Here is a 20912-nt window from a genome sequence, read left to right as displayed (position 1 = left end):
GCATAATAACAAAGCCTACTTGTAGGAAAACAACACAAAACAAAACAAAATACCAAACACTGGCCAACAAAACCAGTGCTTACTACATGCCTCCAAACTGGCAGCAAATGTTGCCTTCTCTGCGGCACCAGACCTCCTGGCTCTTTGGCATGCCCTCATTGACAAGGCAGGACACTGAGAACAAAGAAAGAGAAAATCTAGAGTCTCTAGGTCCCAGCACAGCTGGTTTCTAGTGAGGCTTCGCACCTTAGCTTGTAGACAGGCATTTTCTTGCAGTATCCTCACATGACTTTTTTTTCTGTACACACAATTCCTGGTTTATTGCCTCTTCTTTTAAGGAAACCAGTCCTATTGAATTAGGATTCCATCCTTATGATCTCATTTGAACTTAATTACCTTCTTAAAGGCCCTTTGAAATATAGTTACATTAAGGGTTAGGGCTTCAAGATAGGAATTTTGGAGGATACAATTCAGTCCACAATAGAACTCAAATGTAACTCCAGAGCCTGGTCTACAGTCCCTGAGGCTGATTTGATTACCATCCTGTTTTCTGCTGGAACATATACTCTAAACCCAATCTGAAGGTCCCTGACAAGAACCAAGGTTTCACAATCCTACTCTTAGATATATCCAATAGAAATGTGCACAAATGTTCAACCTTAGTACACCATAAGTGTCTGTAGACACAAGCGGGATGGTTGCCATTTTGGACGCGTGGCAGGTTCACCAAAAGATTTGTGCAAGGATATTTATAATAGCACTAATCCAACAGTCCACCAACAATAGAGGAATAAACTGAGGTCAGTCACAGAGTGAAATACTCTATAGCAAATATAATAAGCACTCCACATATATATACAATGGATTAATAAACTACATCCACACAGTACACATGGATTAATTTCATAAATACACTATTAAGCTAAAGAAGCTAATGAGTGCATATGGTATGACTCAATTTATATGAAGTTCAAAAAGAAACAAAAAAACAAAACCAAAACAAAACCCAAAAGAAATGGTGTAGAAGTCAGGATAGTAGTTACTCTTAGGCAGAGCAGTGTCGAGGTAGTGAGTAGGTGGCATATGAGGGACTTCCTGGTTGCTGGTAACATTCTATTGCTTGTTCTGAATGCTGCTCTGTTCACTTTGTAAAAATTAATTGAACTGAATTTTTATGATTAGTATACTTCAGTAAAATTTTAAAAGAAAAAACATTTAATTAAAAAATGTGAATTACTTCAGTAACATTTAAAAAATATAGTGTTAAATTACACACAAGAGTAGCTAAGCCATCTACTCATATGTGGCTCTGAGAGAAGCTTTTTTAAAGATCTAAAATAAGCTTTTGCTCTGACTAAGATGTGTCTTCAAAACTGCTCTATGAGCACCCTGAACACATGGCAGCAGAAAAACTGTTTGCAAACACTATGATCTTTAGAGAAAAAGGGTTTACTACAAACCCAATATAAAAACATTCTGAGGTCTAAATCCTTTCTTGACTTCAACATGGGCTTGTGTGTCCTTGGCAAAGTACTAAGACTGTTAGGATTTTTAGCTCAATAAAAGAGAAAACTTTCTAATAATTAGAGCTAATAAAAAAACGAACACAGTTAGCTCATTGCCTTGCATGCCTTCTATCTCTGGAAATATTCAGGCAGAGGTTGTCAAGGAGGGAAGGTGCTGTGAAAATAACACATTTAGAATCTTATAGATTACTAGAGGCATGGTGCACAGAATTTGTGAACTGGTGGGGGGCGTGGCCTATGGGGATCAGCCTGCTCATCCTGGTCAACCGAGTGGCTGTGGACCTGCCCTCTGAGAATCTGCTCCCTGGTCCAGCATCTTCCGTGGAGCCGGAGCACTTGCCTCTCCATGGGACCCGGTCAGGGCCAGGCCCAGGGACAATAACACTGAGAGGCGGCGGAGTAGGCCTCAGTCCCACGAGGCCTACAGGCAGCCAAGAACCTGCCTCCCAGCCTCCGGGGTCAGCTCTGAGAGCCCAGCAGCAGCGCTGCGCAGCCTGCAGGTATCCACAGGAGGAGGCAGGGAGCGAGAAGGAGGTGGCGACGATCGCAGCCCGGGTTCCTGCCCGTTGGCCTGGGGTTTGCAGTGGGAGCAGCCGCTCATCCCGGTTAGCTGAGCGGTGCTCCCACTGTGGTAGCTCACTGACCACCAGGGGGAAGCTCCTGTGTTTAGCGTCTGCCTCCTGGTGGTCACTGCGTGTCATAGAGACTGGTGGACCGGTCATTCTGCCGTTCAGTCGTTGGGCTTTTATTATATAGGACAAGAGGCCCAATGCACAAAATTCGTGCAAGAGTAGGCCTTCCTTCCCTTGGCTGCAAGCACTGGCTTCCCTCTGGCACCCGGGACCCAGGCTTCCCTCGCAGCCTGGGCTTGGACCAGAAGGGCATCTGGTCTAATTAGCATATTATGCTTTTATTATTATAGATAGGATAGTCCCAATTCCTAGAGATTTGTTTCAAAATAATCAGGAGAGGAGATTGCAGGGAGATATAGATGATCCAAAGTGGCCACAAGTTAATTATCTGGTTATGGATAACGGGGTTTTGAACTATTCTCTTAATTTCTGATTAAGTTTAAAATTTTCCATAATGAAGAAGTAGAAGGTTTGTACTCTATACTAAAACAACCTGGGTTTTCTCTTATTTCTCTTCTAGTTTCCTTAGCAACATCATTTGATCTTACTGCTTTTGTAAGTTTCATGTATTAATGCTTAAAGTAAATTAAATACTTTTTCTTCAAACTTTGTTCCTCCTCTCCTGTTTTATCTTATTGGCACCACTAATTTCATAGATACTTGGAAACCTGAAGTTACCTTTTACAACCAATGAGTCCCATCCACCTCCATTCCCCTCCGTAATATTTCTAAAATGTCTCTTCTGCTGTTCTTCTGTGTTTCCCATTGGCCTGGTTCAGGTTTTCATGATTAGTTAGAATGTTGTAACTTCTGAAATTACATTTCCTTTTCTTAAAAAGAATATTTTTAAAATAAAAAACAAACATTTTCTTTCTCTTAATAAAAAGCTACCAAACATGACTTACCACATCTCTAAGATTTATAAGCAAACCACATCTATATTAGAGAGTTCACAGATGTAAAGCACTTAGTAAAGATCCTGGCATGTAATGGGACACACAAATCCTGGTTTTCTTCTTTCTCCATGCTCACCTTTTGGCATACTGGCTTCCTCGCTGAAGCTCTACAGATATCGCACAATACCCTATATTCTGTCCCTTTGCTATTTCTTCCACCTACACTGTACTTCCATCCTATCTCCCTGTGCCTAAAGCTAAACTGTCTTTTAACAGCCAGCTCAAACGTCATTTAACAACTTCAGCAACTACGCTTACTTAGGAACAGGGAGACCAAAGTTAGGCACTCAGAGACACAGTCCTATTTCAGGAATACAAACAACACTACATCTTGCCTAAGGAAGAATGTAGAACAGGCAGCTATAAACAGGGAATTGGGAGTTCTGTGTGGTTTTTGCCTTTCAGTCTCACATAAGAAACTAGCACACATAATTGTGCTCCAAATTCTCCTAAACCAAATATATAAACCGAATCAATCAGGTGATCAAAATGTTTCTTCATTTATTGTTCTCTAGAGGCATCTCAGTATTCCTTTAAATAATGAGTTCCCCTGCTGCATTTAAATATAATTACAAAACCTCAATCAGCCATAATTTTATCATGCACATTATTATGTAAAGTACAGTACACTAATACAAAACTAGATGTAAGCTATAAAAAAAAACAAAGTATCAGTGGTTCAAAATACTCTTAATTTCCTATATGTATTGGTAAACCATGAGTCTAAATTTCAAATGTTCAATTTTACTTAGACAATTCAATTGATATTACATTAAAAAGGCAATTAATACACCAAGCTCCTCCATGCTTTCTAAGGTTAGTACTGTCATATTATTTCTCCTAAGAGACTGCCTGCTAACCACTCTGATTCCGTAACTAGCCCTACATGGTAAGCTCTTTTCACTGTTCAAGTTCTATTTCAGTCACCCCTCTTTGTAAACTGTTCCCCCTTCTCTACCATCTGGTAATTGCTCCCTCTGTGTTCTAAAAGCACTTCATACACATTTCTATTATGCCACCAATCACCCTGTTTACATTCCTGTCTCTCTCTAGCTCTCCCAGACCACTCCTTCCTCCCAACTAAATTGTGAAATGCAGGAGGAAAGAAACACATGATAGGTACTGAACGGTGGTTAACAGCAGACTCTGAAACTAAACAGCTGAGCTTGGAATCCCATTCTGCTGCTTCCCAGCAATATGACCTCAAATATATTCTGACTTTAAGCCTCAGTTTCCTTATATACAAAAGGAGGATACTAATTACACCTCTACCTCACAGTGCTGTGATCAGAATTACATGAAATAATAAAAAGCTCGTAGCATCCTTCACTTCTCAGTTTCTTCCTGACAAGGCAATTTAAAGAAGTGTTAAGCACACACATTTTAGAGTCAGTACTTGGTTTTGAATTTTGGTTCTAACACTTACTAGCTTTGAGACCCTGGGCAAGCTATTTGGACTTTGAAAGCTTCAGTTTATTCATCTGTAGAAGGTAGTTATTATAAGGACTAGAGACCCGGTGCACCAAATTCATGCAGGGGGGCGGGGAACCTCAACCCAGATGCACCCTCTCCCAATCTGGGACCCCACAGGGTATGTCTGCCAGTTTAGGCCTGATTCCACATGTCTGCCAGTTTAGGCCCTGCGGGATAGGGCCTAAACCAATGGTCAAACATCCCTCTCGCAATCCAGGACTGCTGGCTCCTAACTGCTTGCCTGCCTGGCTGCCTGACTGCCCCTAACCATTCTGCATGCCTGCCTGATCGCCCCTAACCACTTGCCTGCCTGCCTGATCACCCCTAACTGCTCGCCTTCCAGCCTGATCGCCCCTAACCGCCTCTGCCTCGGCCCCTGCCACCACGTCATCCAGAATGACGTCTGGAAGGTCATTTGGCTGTCCGGTCTAATTAGCATATTATGGTTTTATTATTATAGATTAGATGAGAAAGTTCATATAAGCATTTGGTACAGTGGGCTGCTCTAGAAATATTTCCTATCACACTTTCCATTTATCTATTTTAAGGCTGGTCTCCTAGAGACATGTTAGGCAGCAAATGCCTTCCCTTCCACAAAGAATTGTTTCAGAACTCAGCATTCACCATGTATGATGCTCAAGGTTATAGCTGTCTGTCTTCCTCAGATTTCAGATTCCACATGGGCATAATTTCAGTCCCCATACTAGTTAATTTTTTTTTTAATATATATTTTATTGATTTTTTTACAGAGAGGAAGGGAGAGAGATAGAGAGTTAGAAACATCGATGAGAGAGAATCATCGATCAGCTGCCTCCTGCACATCTCCTATTGGGGATATGCCCGCAACCCAGGTACATGCCCTTGACCGGAATCGAACCTGGGACCTCTCAGTCCGCAGGCCGACGCTCTATCCACTGAGCCAAACCGGTTTCGGCAATTTTTTAAAATTGTGTTCTTTGTGAGGATATGAAATTAACAATAGGCAATATGCCTCCCTGCCCTAATTATCACCTTAGTACCTGAGCCATTAAGCTTTATAACTAAGGATTACATTAAACTGAATATTAAGAAACTGACTTACAGAAACCAATGGAGAATTGTTCTATTTACGGAATTCCTTGGTGTGCACTATGCTGACAAAGTCCATACTTGGGAGAATGATTTTAATTTCTGTACTCCTAAGGAGAAAAAAGTATTCCACAATAGTTATTAAACTAAGAACAAGGATAGCAAATACTGCTACAAAAAACCTCACCCCAACTCTCTCATATATCCTCTAATTAATAAGAAATGTCCACTTTTAACTCCTAATTCTGCATAGAATAATCAATATCTAAAATGCTTCACAATTTTCTGAAGTGGTTTTACATAAACGCTGAACAAAAGAGTGATAATAGGGCTGCAGGTCCTCATAACAGAACTTAATAGCTGGTGACTCAAAGGTGAGTCAATGTTAACTGATAGCCTGTGCTCTAGAGATAAAGTATCAAATGAGTTGCTTAGGGAACCAAAGTAATTCTCTTGACCATATCTGATAAATCTCATATCTCTTTATTTTCAGCATGACCCAATCACATGAGGGCCTCTGACCATAGCCTATGATCAATTAAATTAAAATTCTCAGTTTTCACAAAATTAAAAAAAAAATAGAGGGGAGGGGGGACAGAACCATGAAAACTGTTTTCAAATCCAAATTCCTTCTATTCCTCTTTACCAGCTCCTCCAACACATGCCTTTAAATAAGTGAATATAAAAATTGCCACTTTATACAGTTCTGTAAATTACATACTTTCATACCCCCGATTCTCATGACTCATAACAATGTACAGACTTATTTTATATATGAAGAAACTAAGAGGAAGTTGAAGTGGCTTTCCATGATCACATAGTAAGTGGTACAGTCAAACTGCACTGAAATACGCAACCTTGTGCTCCTTACAACACCAAGGTATACAAGCAATACTATAAATCAACTGAAAATTCTGTATCTAATATTTATGAAAGCTGACTTGGCAAGTGAGGCAACAGGAGCACCTCTTTTACATATAGTAAAAATAAGTAAATTTCAAGTTAGACCAGTTCTCAAATATTTTGTTCACAGAATCCCTATACATTTTTAGAAAGTAGTAAGGACTCCAAAGAGCCATTGTTTATTTGGGTTATTATCACTAGAGGCCCCGTACATGAAATTCATGAACTTGGGGGGGGGGAGGGGGAGGAAGTCCCTCAGCCTGGCCTGCACCCTCTGGAGGCGGGGAGGGAAGGAGTCCCTTAGCCCAGCCTGCGCCCTCTCACAGTCCAGGAACCCTTGGGGGGCGGGGGGGGCCACGTTTGACTGACAGGGGGAGCGGGCCTAAGCAAGCAGTCGGATATCCTTAGTACTGCAGCAGAGGCAGGAGAAGCTCCCACCACCGCCACTGCGCTTGCCAGCCGTGAGCCTGACTTCTGGCTGAGTGGCACTCCCCCTGTGGGAGCACACTGACCACCAGGGGGCAGCTCCTGCATTGAGCGTCTGCCCCCTGGTGGTCAGTGCGTGTCATAACAACTGGTCAAATGGTTGGACACTTAGCATATTAGGCTTTTATATATAGAAATATTTACCACATTAGAAATTTTAAATGATAGCACTTTTAAACATAATAACAACACAAGCTCACATCCCATTAGCCACCAGGATGATAATATAAGTACACATCATGTAACTCCTGGAAAACCCCAACGTACACTTGTGAGAGAATAAAAAGGTAAATAATATTTTTGTATAATTATGAGAATAGTTTTGACTTGGTAGACACCCAAGCCCAAGGGTCTTGGAGATCCAACAGAATCCCCAAGCCACACTTTTGGAAACCATTGATGTACCAAGTCTTAGCTATGGCAATTCTTAAATTCAAAGTTGTAACCTATTAATCTTACTTTAAGTATATCATTTATTCCCTCTCAGCACTAATTTTCTTTAGAACAGTGCCCAGTGACAAAGACGATATCAAACATTTACTCAGTAAATGGAATCTCTTCTGAAGTCTAGTGGATGGAGGAAGAGAAAACATCTTAAGACAAAAGTATTACCTCCCTACTATGGTAAAGACAATGAACAATAAAGTATATAATACAGAGGACTGGTCTTCTAAAGCCAGTTAAATGTACCAAATGGACAAGAACTCCATTCTAGGTATTAGGTAAGGAACAGCAAAAGATCTGAACAAGAGAAATGAGAAAAAGTTAATACTTTAACTGTCCAACTTTCTCCTCTAGCCAAATAAAAGTAACAAAGCACCTTCTTAAGTTAAATGATTTTTAATTTTATTTGTACTAGTATCTCTGCTTCTCTTAGTTTTTAATTACCTAAAGTCAAACTTATTAAACGAAAATATTTTAAAGATGATTTGTACCTGCATATTTGCAAAAAATTCCTGCATTTGACCTATGCAAAAGTAAAAAAGAAGTGAATAACACTACCTTACATTTACATAATTATTTTCTCTAAGAACTTTAACAGCTTTAGATTTTTACTCAGTCTCAAAAATAGTAAGTTGCACAATTTGTCCAAGGATACACTAAATCAACAAATCAATAGTAATTCCAGGAATAAAGCTGAAGTTCCTCATGATATAATCCTATTGTTTCAGGGCAAGAGACTGAATTACTTTCAAGAGAAGCCTTAAGAGCATAGAGTATCCCCAAGGCTCCAACAATTATTATCATAGAGTCTGTTGACTGACAGGAATCTTGGGATAACTGAGTCCAAATTCTAACTCTATAGTACTAAAAATTTCAAATATTTTGAGTAATTTATCTAAATATTTTAAGTACGCAATTTACTAAAAAATGGCCCATAATTTAGACACATAATTTGGCTACAAACATATTTTAAATTCTTCCATGTCAAGAGTTTGCAATTCTAGTCCTGATTAAAATCTAAAGCTAAATACTGAGAACTGATAACCTTTTCAAATATTAAAATAAACCAGACATCACCTGTCCTAAATTTTACAAAAAATATTATATTTAATGGTGAGGGCAAAATAAGATTTTCAATGCATTATAAAAATACAATGAAATTAACTATAATAGAATAACTCTTACTTTAACCTCAGCAAGTTTCACAGAACTAAAAGCTTTGAATTATTTACTTGTTTAAATGACTAAGAGCTAGCAAGACTGTGTAGTCAGCAACCACAATCATCCCTAGTAATGAGTATGTGTATAATCTGGCATTCAGGAACAACTGATTACTGTGTGCAAATTGGCATGTAACACAAACAGCAGATACGCTATTTTGTAGATATTGATATCTGTATGAAATAGTTGTATCTAAGAATAATACAGTTGCTTTTCAAAATATATTCTTGTAGCCAGCTACTAAACAGAAATTATATCTCCTTGTTATTGCTATTTAAGGTTTTACAGAAAAAAAAAAAATAGTAGTCACTTATACAAATTATATAGGTAGAATATAGAGTTGATCCTAAAAGAAATACCAATTTGTAAATATACTTAGGTCACATATACCTGCTCTAAATGGCATATACCTTACCAACAAACCAAGTACACCTAACAGGTACCTAATAAAAAATAATAAACCCAACGAAAACACTTTTTTTCTGTGCTAATCACAGCATTTTTATTTTTAAGTACATACCATCAAGAACTAATTATGCTGGGAAGAGGGAAATTATCTAGCTCTTTTAGCAATAGAATGCAAATCAAAGCACAGACATTTCAGTACTCCATCCACCATATCATCAGCTTCATTCTCCATACAATTCATGAAGAAATCGTGGGCATAAATACCCAATGTCCATGATTAGATAAAAAAGAAATACATTCCGCTGATTACATAAAAATTGGTAATCATGCACCAGACCAGTGAAAATAAGTTTTATTGCTATTCTATACTAGTCCAAGGAAAGTATTACCTACAGTTTATCGATACTGACCTTTCCTAGGGATGTGGAATTTAAAATCAAGGCTCCTGGAGTGTCAGAGAAGGTTGCAAACACATTCATGTTTTGTTTTTGCTTGTGTGTGGAAATGAGAGGAGGGGAGAAGGCCTTCATAGGTGCCGCACAGACCTTGAAGTCAGCATTGTCAACCATGGGAGTCTTCAATCAGCATGTGTGTGTGCACGTGTGTAGGGGGAGGACACTCCTCTTCAGTACTCATTTTACAATGAGAACTGTATTACATACCATCAACCTGTCTTTATGACAACCATAAACCATTAAAAGGTTAAATAAGCCCAGCCAGTGTGGCTCAGTGGTTGAGCATCCAACCCTGAACTAAGAGATCTCAGGTTTGATTCCTGATCAGGACACATGCCTGGGTTTCGGGCTTCCTCCTTAGTGGGGGCTGTGTAGGAGGCAGCCAATCGATGTTTCTATCTCTCTCCCTCTGCCTTCCTCTCTCTCTAAAATCAATAAAAACATATTTTTAAAAAATAGGTTAAATAAGATATGTTTCATATATTTTATTTAAGAAATTTAAAGAATATGAGTATTCTTTAGATAGCCTGAACTCAAAGTCCCAGTACTTCAGTTATGTGGCTGAATTCACTTTGTGAAAATTTATCAAGTGTACACTTGGGATTCGGGCAGTTTCTGTATATACACACACAAACACACATGCAAATGCATATATATTATAGACCAATAAAAAGCTTGGGGGGGAGGGGGACTGAACATAAAGTACTAATATGTTTTATAGTTGAAAGGTGACAATTTAGGCAGGGACCTGAAAAGTGATGGGGTGAGCTCCTTGGCTATCTGCGGGAAAACATTCCTGAAGAAGGACTAGCAAAGGCCTTGTGATGGGTGCATACTTGGAATGTGAGAACAGCCAAGGAGGCCAGAATAGACTGAGAGGAAGAGTATAGAAGACAACATCAGAGAAAGAGAGACTACAATGGCCAGGAATGGAGTAAAGCAGTGAATGAATCAGACCCATACATATTGCTGGAGAAATGTCCATGTTATACTTACAGACCCATTTTGGAGGGTCACATTTATATTATGTTCCCCCATTTTATTATTAAGGAGAAAGGGAGGAGGAGATGGTGAGAGTGGGATAGAGGGAGAGGCACCTCCTATATATATAAGAAGCTTGTGTATATACGTGTTTCAGAGTAGAGTTAAGTGTACACCTCAGACTTAGCATTTTCAGGGGGATAAAAGTAAAAAGGGGAGGACTACATTTTTAACTTCTTTATGCTCCTAAATACTATTATAAAATTTGCAAAAACCTAACCAAAAATAAATAAAACTAAAAAATCTGAAAAGAAAAAACCTAGTATCTACACAAAGATATAGGTAGAAAAATGTTTATGGTATCATTATTTATATTAATGAGAAACTGAAAAACAATCAACAAGAAATTGGTTAACTTATGGTATTTCTGATCAATGTAATTCTAAGTACCTATTAAAACAAATGAAGTAGGTATATTTAGAAAACCCAAGATATAGTTTTTAAAAAAGCAAGATATATATATATGCAAATGAGGTCAGGACTCCCTAAAGGTCATGACCAGCTCAGTAGGAAGGGCCGGGTGCAACCCGAGCCTGAGAAAACACGCAGGTGTGGCCTGGAGCCTGAGAGATCAACACAGAGGGGTGCCTGCTCTGAGCCTCCGCAGTGTGGCTGGGGGCAGGCCCCCAGCAGGTGGACGTGGACAGACAGACACACAGACACACAGACACACACACACACACACACACACACACACACACACGGCGCCTGCTCTGAGCCTCCATGGAGCAGGTGGGGGCAGGCCCCCAGTGGACACACACATGCGCAGGGCACTTGCTCTGAGCCTCCTAAGCCATCAGTAGAACATCCTCTGAGGGTTCCCGGACTGTGAGTGGGGGCAGGCTGGGCTGAGGGACCCCTCCCGCCCCCCCCCCCGCCCTGCACAAATTTCATGCACCGGGCCTCTAGTACTAACATAAAAAGCAAGGTACCAACTATGATTCTGTTCTTAATAAATTTAATAAATTAGAATACATTTAGAAAAAACATGGATGCACAGTCTCTAAATTTAAGTTTCCTTTAAAGACATTACAAGAGAGTTTTCACTTTAATATTTCATATTTTCTAACTGAATTTTTTCAATGAGCTTATCACTCATTGAAAGGGAAACATTTGTAATACATTACCTAGGCTAATGTCTAACATCTATCTAGTAAAGTGTCTGAAATATCTCTAGAAAACTGTCTGGCAAATGTAGCATAATCAATAAATATGTATATTCAATTAGGTACTAAAGGAAAGATACATTTATTCAGTAGGTTTCATATATGAGACATTTATTACACCCTTTTAGATAGATATTTCCATTTTATTTCCATGGACACTTAGACTAAGGGAAGATAAGGCCTTAATAGTGCTGAAATCAGGTACACATTACTCCAAAGCTCTATTACCAGAATAGACAACTTAAGTACTTCTCTATAGCCTTAACCCAAAAGAATGAAGTTGTTCTCTAGTACTGGCAGTCTCTACTTGGCACCTGCAGTTCTATTTATCTGAAGGTAAATAAGTAGCACACCTCATTCTTCCCTGGTACAAATACAATAAGTATGTGGTTTTATGCCAGTCTTAGCAATGTGGCAAGAGAGATTTAAAAACTACTCTGTAAAACTTCTGCCAATGACCAGGTAGTTACTTTATGACTTTCCAATGAAATGTGATGTGCTCTGATGCCATGCCAAAGTTGTTAGTTCCTGACTCTAGCAAAGAACAAAGGAATGTTTTAACAGCACTGGTTTCCTGGTGACATTGTTCTGAGAAAATGAAGAATGTGATGGGAAGAAATGTAGGGTATTTAACTTCTAAACAAGGTATTTAGTGGTAGAAACTCCTACCAAACAACTGATTCACTATGTCTCAGCATGCAATAGGGAATCTTAATGGGGGAGTGGGCGTGACAGGTCACGCTTTTTGGGGCAGAGAGGTTTTAGAGCTTCACAGATAAGAAAAACCTAAAGGAGTTCATCACCACCAAACCAGTATTATATGAAATGCTGAAAGGTATCCTTTAAGAAGAGGAAGAAGAAGAAAAAGGTAAAGATACAAATTATGAACAATAAATACACATCTATCAACAAGTGAATCTGAAAATCAAGTGAATAATCTGATGAACAGAATGAACTGGTGATTATAATAGAATCAGGGGCATAGAAAGGGAGTGGACTGGCTATTCTTGGGGGGGAAAGGGGTGAGGGGGATGCGGGAAGAGACTGGACAAAAATCGTGCATCTATGGATGAGGACAGTGGGTGGGGAGTGAGGGAGGAGGGTGGGGTGGGAACTGGGTGGAGGGGAGTTATGGGGGGAAAAAAGAGGAACAAATGTAATAATCTGAACAATAAAGATTTAATTAATAAAAAAAAAAGAAATGCCTGAGCTACACAAATCCTGTATACATTCTATAAAGACCAGCAAAATTATGAAGAGCCTAGTTTTTAGTTTAGCATGTTAGCGTTAGTTAGATGTATGACAACAAAGTTGAATCCTTCTGTCTCTGTTTACTACTCAACCTGGAGTCTAAGAACCCTAGACAGATTTTGAGGGGACTATAAATTTCATGAAATTAAATGAAAACTTCATTATGCATTTTCCTGCAGAGTATCCAGTTTTCATTAGCTTTTCAAAAAGAAAGAACTCTCAAAAAAAGGTTTAAGAGTACCTTTCATTATATATGCATATGTGCTCCTTTTTTGGTAGGCATTTAAGCACAGTTTTTGTTTTAGGGTTTTATTAAAGAGTTTAGAGCAAGGGTTAGCAAACCTTTTATAAAGGGCCAGATATTTTAGAATCTGTGGATCCATATGGTCTGTCTCATATTCTTCTTCTCTTTTAAACAACTTTAAATGTAAAAGTTTAAAAATGTAAAAATAATTCTTAACTCGTGGTCCTAACACCAGCTTGTGTGCAAACTCCTATTTCTGCAGAAATAAGACAGCATGGGCTTTGGGAGTCTAGATCTTTTTTTTTTTTTTTTTTTTTTTTTGAGACTTTCAGAAAGTCACTTACCTCTTATAGGCCTCAAGTTTCCACATTTGTAAAAATAACCAACCTCTCCTGCACAGTAGTTTTAACTATTAAGATAATAAGTGCATGGAGCTGCCCACACCATATCGGGCATATAGTTAGAAACTGATTTTATTATCTTTGCCTCTGCCTTATACAGACTAGAGACCCGGTGCATGACATTCGTGCACTGAGGGGCGGGGGGTCCCCTCAGCCCAGCCTGCACCCTCTCACAATCCGGGACCCTTGGGGGATGTCTGCCAGTAGGCAGACATCCCTCTTGCAGTCTGGGACCCCTTGCTACTTACCACCAGCCTGCAACGGAGGCTGTGCTCACCAGCCATGAGCCCGGTTTCTGGCTAAGCAGTGTTCCCCCTGTCGGAGTGCACTGACCACCAGGGGGCAGCTCCTGCATCGAGCGTCTGCCCCCTGGTGGCCAGTGCACATCATAGCAACCGGTCCTTCCACCATTCAGTCGATCTGCATATTAGCCTTTTATTATATAGGATGATTAGTAATATTTGTTAGTCAATATTAAGTGTTTGACCAGGCATGTTCCTCCAATACCACTGACTTTATAATAATCTCCTTTGTCTATTTTCAGGAACAAACGGGAGCTTTTTTGGAAAGCCAACAGACCTGTATATTGCTGATTAGAAACTAACAGTCTCCTCATAATTATTCTCCCTTCAATGTGTAAATCAAATTTCTAAAGCAAAGATTTAGTTGATCAATTCATTATTTCCCATCTAAATGTTTTAAATGCCTAAATCACAATAATTCAAACCAGCTTTAAGAAAACCCAACCTGCAAGAAGTAAAACCAGCAATAAAAATTTATTGGATTATATTTAGGCACCAAGGAACCTAAGGTCACAAAATATTATACCACACATAGTAAGCAGGTGGTTTGCCTTAGCAGAGATACTGATCCTGCTCTTCTTGTTTCTCATATATCTGAAGGTCTTAAATATATCCAAATGCCATTTTAATGAGCTTTAATTGTTTGTTTTCCCCAGAAAGACTAACCATATTGAAAGCATGAACTGTGTTATAACCATTTTTATCACCTTCACCATACCCACCCCAACACTAGGCACTGGTAGTCTTCAGGAAGTAGCTAATGAAAATAAATGACTTTTAAAAACAACTTCAGACTGGCTGGTGTTGCTCAGTGGTTGAACTTCAACCTATGAACCAGGAGGTCACGGTTCGATTCCTGGTCAGGGCATATGCCCAAGTTTCAGGCTCGATCCCCAGTAGAGATGTGCAGAAAGCAGCTGATCAATGTTTCTCTTTCATTGATGTTTCTATCTCTCTATCTCTCTCTCTACCTCTCTCTAAAATTCAATAAAAATATATTTAAAAATAAATAAGTAAATAAAAATGCTCAATGCAAGTTCCTTCAAAAATATAATGTTTAAAGAGGAGTAAAAATTATAACTGATTATCAACAGTAATGCTCTCCATTTAGTAAGAGTCTCAAGTTTATATGAAGATAGGCCAGGCAAGTACCATAGTAAGCAGGTGGGAACTATAAACTACTAGAGGCCCAGTGCACAAAAATTTGTGCACTCGGGGGGGGGGGGGGGTCCCTCAGCCCAGCCTGTGCCCTCTCGCAGTCTGGGACCCCTCAGGGGATGTCCAGTTGCTGGCCTAAGCTGGCAGTTAGACATCCCTCTGGCAGCCCGGGAGCCCTTAGGGGATGTCCACTTGCCAGCAGAGAGCAGGCCTAAGCTGCAGTCGGACATCTTTAGTGCTGCTGGGGAGGCGGGAGAGGCTCCCGCTACCACCGTTGTGCTGGCAGCCATCAGCCTGGCTTGTGGCTGAACAGAGCTCCCCCTATGGGAGCGCACTGACCACCAGGGGGCAGCTCCTGCATTGAACATCTGCCCCTTGGTGGTCAGTGTGTGTCATAGTGACCAGTCATTACCAGTGGTTATGTTGTTATGATCAATTTGCATATTACCCTTTTATTATATAGGATGTTTAAAGCTTCCTGCAGCTATTAGCCTCCATCTCTCCATCCTGTTATTGCTATGAGGAATGCAGTCCTGGTGCCACAAGATCTTCCAATTTTTCATAAGAGAAGCCAGAAATTCAAATCAGGAAAAACTTCCATTTTCAAATGTTGGCAATTAAGAAACAAACAAACAATAAAACACTGTACAGTGCAGGCCAAATAAAATGTATCTGCAAACTGAATTTGGCCTTACAGTATGTAACCAGTGGTAGCTACACAGCAAGAATACTCTAAGACCAGAAGCCTCAGAAAGAAGTTCAATATCTGCATCCCAGAATTAAATACCCTAGGACTATTATACTCACATTTCATGTTGAAGACAGATTCTCCATGTAGTCTTTCTCTCTTGAAGACTAAATTTTGGGGTTAATTTTGTAAAACGGCCACTACTTTAACTTACTATTTTAAAGTACACATTTTTAGGAAAAAAATCAAAATAATTAGTATTGCGGTGGCTGAATTTAGAGTTATATTAGTAAAATTAGAATTATAATATGTAGAAATGTATACATATTAAAACTCATTTAAAAAAATATAATGTTTTACAAACTGTGTTAATTGGGTAAAATGAAGTGTCAATCAGCTGGGTCCTTAGCACCAGTTGAGCTCCTTTGCATCTTTAGATGAGATATCAGGAACTGGCCATCCTGATGGGCCACCTTTCCTTTAACAACATGAAAATGGAAAAACAAACAGAGGGAAGCAGTGACAACAATGTTAATTGGCAAGTTATTTCTGTTACATAATATATAATAACAGTGCCAAAGGATTCTAAGACTCAGTACAATTTTCTTTACTGTTTTACCTCTACTAAGTAGATTAGGTGGTTAAAAAGGATAAACTAGCAAGACCTTCTATTTGGAAACAAAATCTGCTGGATTAAAAAAGAAATGCTATATGGGGCAGTGCCCAAAGATGTAATCCCTTGTGAACAAGGTGGGAGAGTTTAAGATAAAGGCAGCCTGGTTTGATCAGAGCTGGATTTCACCACTTGATAGCAGTGTGACTTTAAGCAAGTTATTTAACTACTCTGAGCACTATTCCCTCATCTATAAAAAAGAATAAACACTAGATACTTTAATTCTCATTATGAAAATTGTTATACATCTTAAATATGTTTTAATTCATTCTCTTAGCTGAAACTTGAATCCATCCACAACACCAGTTTAAAAACTTCTGGTAGAACAGCTACACAGACAAGAGATCTCAACATTCCTCAAAACAGTCCTTTTTATCCTCACACTTCTATATTTTTCTCTTACTAAACTAAAATCAATTTCCTTGTGACTTCAACCCCATCAATCAGACTGTAGTTTAAATCTTACTAAGTATAGCTAATTCAAGCTCCACAAAGGTTGAGGCTGTTTAGTATTGAAGCCCCCGCACCTAGAACAATAAGCACATAGTAGGTGTACAATAATAGTTACAGGTTGAGTAATACATTCTGTGTAGTAATTACTGATTGATCTTTGAAATGCCTTCTAATACAAAGAACACAAATGTGTACATTTCTGGAGGTGATCATTTAATGTTTAAGGTTTAAAAGTTGAAATATATATATAACCAAATGCATGCTGTTTTTTAAAAATCCTTCAGATAAAGTAAATGAAAGCAATTTAGCTGTATTTCAAATGGTGAGGCTACTCAATGATAGATGATAAAGTTCCTTCAAAGTAATAGACCTACTATTAATGGCTTCATAACTCCTACTCATAATTTCCTTCAGATTTAACTGAATTCTAAGTTTTAAAAAAACCCTATTCTGCAAATAACCCCCAAATAATAAGTCAAATACTGACTATTCTGCAAATAACCCCCAAATAATAAGTCAAATTTTTTATTACCTGAGTTGCCCAGAAAATATCAGCATCAATATTATGATAGAATATCAAAATCTGCAAAGTTTTCTCATGACTTTCTTAGCCTCACACTACTATAAACCTCTCACTACTTAAACACTAGAACTCATTTATAATTTAGTCACTTATGTTCCAGAGCTTAAAGCAGGTTCCATAAACCATGTTCAACTTCACAGAACAAGAAATCAAACACGGTGAACAACCAGTTCACTATCCTCTGCAAACCTATGGAAATATTTCCATAATGTAGTAAACTTCTGCTACCTGACCGTTTTAGTTTTAAGCTGTTACTCTGGGCTATTAGCCTGAAACAAGTCATAATTAGTAAGGGAAATCTGCCACATACACAAGTCAATAACCCATCCTAAACCCAAACAAAATATTTCTGAATTAACTGGGCCACTGATGGCTTGAGACTGATAGAAAATTAGTGATCTACATTGAAATAGGCAACTTCCACTAACAGCACTAGGTAGGGCAAATACCAGATGACATAATCTATAATAAAAGGGTAATATGCTAATTAGACCGGACAGGTGGAGGACCTTCCGCTGTCATTCCGTATGTCCTGGATGAAGCCCCCACAGTGGGGGCGGATGCAGAGGCTGTTAGGGTCGATGAGGCAGGTGAGTGGGTTAGGAACCAGTGGTCAGGATTGTGAGAGGGTGCAGGCCAGGCTGAGGGGCCCTCTCCTTTTCCCCCTCCCCTTGTGCACAAATTTCGTGCACGGGGCCTCTAGTTTTATGATAAAGGACAAAACCCAAAAAAGTCAAACATTTTAATGAACACAAAATTAAAGGACAGAAAGTGAAATTAAATATTCAGCCATTTTTTAGAAGAAACAGCCATGCATGACACTTTATACTCCAACAACAACAATCCTTTCCAGACCAAAGTGTGGCCCTACAAAACTTCCTTTTCCTTTCCACTTCTCCCTAGAGCATTAAAAACCAAAACAAAAAGCCCCAAACACCAAATACACAAAAACAAACCTTGTACATTAACCAACACAGTATACTACATAAAATTAAGCCACCAGACACAGGGGAGCTTTAAAAGTTAGAAATCACTACCTAGCACGAAAATACTACCTGCGGGTGAGTCAGGTCCTGTGAGAGGAACTCACAGCCACAGGGTGACACACGCGGGGCAGAGCGTGGGTCTGTGCGACAGAACCGACCCCCAAAGGGCAGGTAACATTCAGACAACATGCACGGAGAACGACAATACGTATCCCAACTCGCTTTCCTGGACAAGCCACTACCCTCTGCCCTGAAAGCTGTCACTGCAAGAGGCCTGCCAGTGGCAAACATAACAGTCCGGGGCACCAGCACATCCTTCCTGCCCGCACTTTGTGGCCAGGAACAATTTCTCAACGTGGCCGAGGCGATGCTGCAAAGTGGCCTTAACGCAGCAACCACATAGATAGTTTCTCAACAGCCCCAGGGCCAACTCCTGGGGACGAGGGCGGCCTGACTTCCCTTCCACCCTCCATATGCTGCCTCCGCCCACCGACAGCACCGTGCGCGCCCGAGGACACGCAGAGGGGTTCCTAGCCCACAGTAGTGCCTTTCCAGGAAAGGGCGTGCGCCGATGGCCTTGATCTAGGGCTCTGCCCAGGGCTGGGGAGACCCCTGGACCAGCCGGAGCTGGGGAGAAGCCCTGGCCCTTCCCGCTCCCTGCAGGCAGCCCCAGCCCGGGCCCCCGCAGCGAGGCCCCCGCCCCCGCCCCTCACCTGATCTTGTAACTCGGGAGCGTGTGCTTGCGCTTGATGACTTTCTTGAGCTGGTTGACGATGATGGAGGTGAGCTGGGGCATGGGCCGCCCTTCAAACTGGGAGCGCACCTCGAAGTCGATCAGCGGGTCCTCCACGAAGGAGAAGAACCAGTGGGTGAACGGCACGCGGGTGAGGACGAAGCGCAGCCTCCCCACCACCCGGGACAGCTTGACGAACAGGTAGGCGGACTTGCCGAAGACCAAGTCCACGTCGATGGCCAGGTGGAAACCCCCGTGGTACTCCACCTCCGCCTCGAAGGCCAGCTCCTCCGGGGAGGCGGCGGGCAGCGCCTCGCCCTCGGGGCCGTCGGGCTCGCCGGCGGCCGAGGGCACCACGGGCCGCAGGAGGCGGATGGTCTTGATGAAGGGCACGGTCTCGCCCAGGAACACGTCCCGCAGGCTCAGCCCCTCCAGCAGGCGCCCGGCCGTCTTGGTCTGCAGCAGCTCCTCGAACTCCACCTTGATCTTCTTGGTGACCCAGCGGCGGGCCAGCGCGGTGTCCCGCAGCTCCCGGAACAGGAACAGGATGGTGGCGTTGAGGAAGTAGCAGGTTTCCCGCGTCGGTGGGGCAGGGGTCTCCGGGGTCGGGGTCGGGGTCGCGCCGGCCTCGGGGGGCGCGCCCGAGGGCTCCTCAGCCCCGCCGCCGCCATAAAGGTACTCCCGCAGGGCCAGGCCCGGCACCGGCCTGATGTAGCGGAAGCCGTCGCGCGCGCGGGCGGCCTCGTCCGGCGGCGGCTCGGGCTGCTTGCGGTAGAGCAGCAGGAACTGCGTGAGGAGCGTGAGGAAGGAGCCCAGCACGGCCGACGCCAGGATCATGAGCAGCAGCCCCATCCCGCCACCGCCTCCGCCCGGACGCCCCGGGCCACCGCTCCCGCGCCCACAGCGCGGCTTTCTTCACGCCGCCGCCCCCGCTGCCTCCATCTTGAGGACATCGGGCGGCGGGGTCGGGACGAGCTGCTCCCTGGGCCTCGTCCGGCGGCTCCTGCGGGCGCCGCGCGATGCCCGAGGCTGCAGCCGCCCGCGGCTCCTCAGACGCTCCCGAAGGCGGCTGCTTCAGCGGCGGCGGCGGCGGCCGCAGGGGGCGGGAGGGGGCGGGACGGCGCGTCCCTTCAGCCCTCGCTCATTGGACGAACGTCACGTGACGTCAGTCGCGTGCGCGCTCCCGGCGGCGTCGCCTGGCAGCCGGCGCCCGGGCGCGCGTGCGCGGGTCCCTCTCCGCCGGCGGAGCGCTCTTCCAGCCCCGCCCCCCGCCCCAACGTTCCATTCCCCCGCGGTCCACGTGGCTGTCACTTCGGAAGCTACTGTCGAAACCGGAGAGGTTAGCCGGGGCCAACCGGTTGGAGGGTAAGGAAGCCCGGCGGAGATGGCGTGGCGCGTGTTTGAGCCCGGTCATCCCGTTATCTTCTGGTGCGCCCATCCCCCGTCGTTGGCCGCGGTCCCTGTGGGTTACCTCTGCTGCAGGGTGGCTCTTCCACTCGCGCCCCTGAGCTGTAGGATGGCGGCGGCTTTCCCCGCGGGACAGTGCTACCCACAGAGGCTCAGAACTGGCCATTCGGGGACTTCCTAAGCCCAGGACTGCCTGCCTCGGAGACCGCTGTCGCTGTCCAACCATCCCATCTGCAGACTCTCTGCGTCCACGG

General features: G+C 42.3%; 1 protein-coding gene and 1 long non-coding RNA gene across 2 annotated transcripts in view; both read right to left on the bottom strand.

Annotated features, from left to right (window-relative positions):
* Positions 1–20357, bottom strand: part of PDZD8 (PDZ domain containing 8) — a 63190-nt gene extending 42833 nt beyond the window's left edge. Inside the window, exon 1 of the mRNA XM_036335846.1 lies at positions 19232–20357. Coding sequence (XP_036191739.1) covers positions 19232–20103 — 872 coding nt within the window. The 5' untranslated portion in view covers positions 20104–20357. The remainder of the gene's footprint in view (positions 1–19231) is intronic.
* Positions 90–16390, bottom strand: LOC118669706. The gene is made up of 4 exons (XR_004972100.1): positions 15943–16390; positions 5669–5765; positions 2837–2968; positions 90–174 (listed from the first exon to the last, which is right to left on the bottom strand). It is a non-coding gene; the product is annotated as an uncharacterized LOC118669706 (long non-coding RNA).
* Positions 20358–20912: the final 555 nt, after the last annotated feature.

Source organism: Myotis myotis, unplaced genomic scaffold (assembly GCF_014108235.1).
Source record: "Myotis myotis isolate mMyoMyo1 unplaced genomic scaffold, mMyoMyo1.p scaffold_m19_p_15, whole genome shotgun sequence".
Taxonomy (NCBI): Eukaryota; Metazoa; Chordata; class Mammalia; order Chiroptera; family Vespertilionidae; genus Myotis; species Myotis myotis.
The sequence above is the reverse complement of the archived record's forward strand: the minus strand, read 5'-3'. Positions and strand labels throughout refer to the sequence as shown.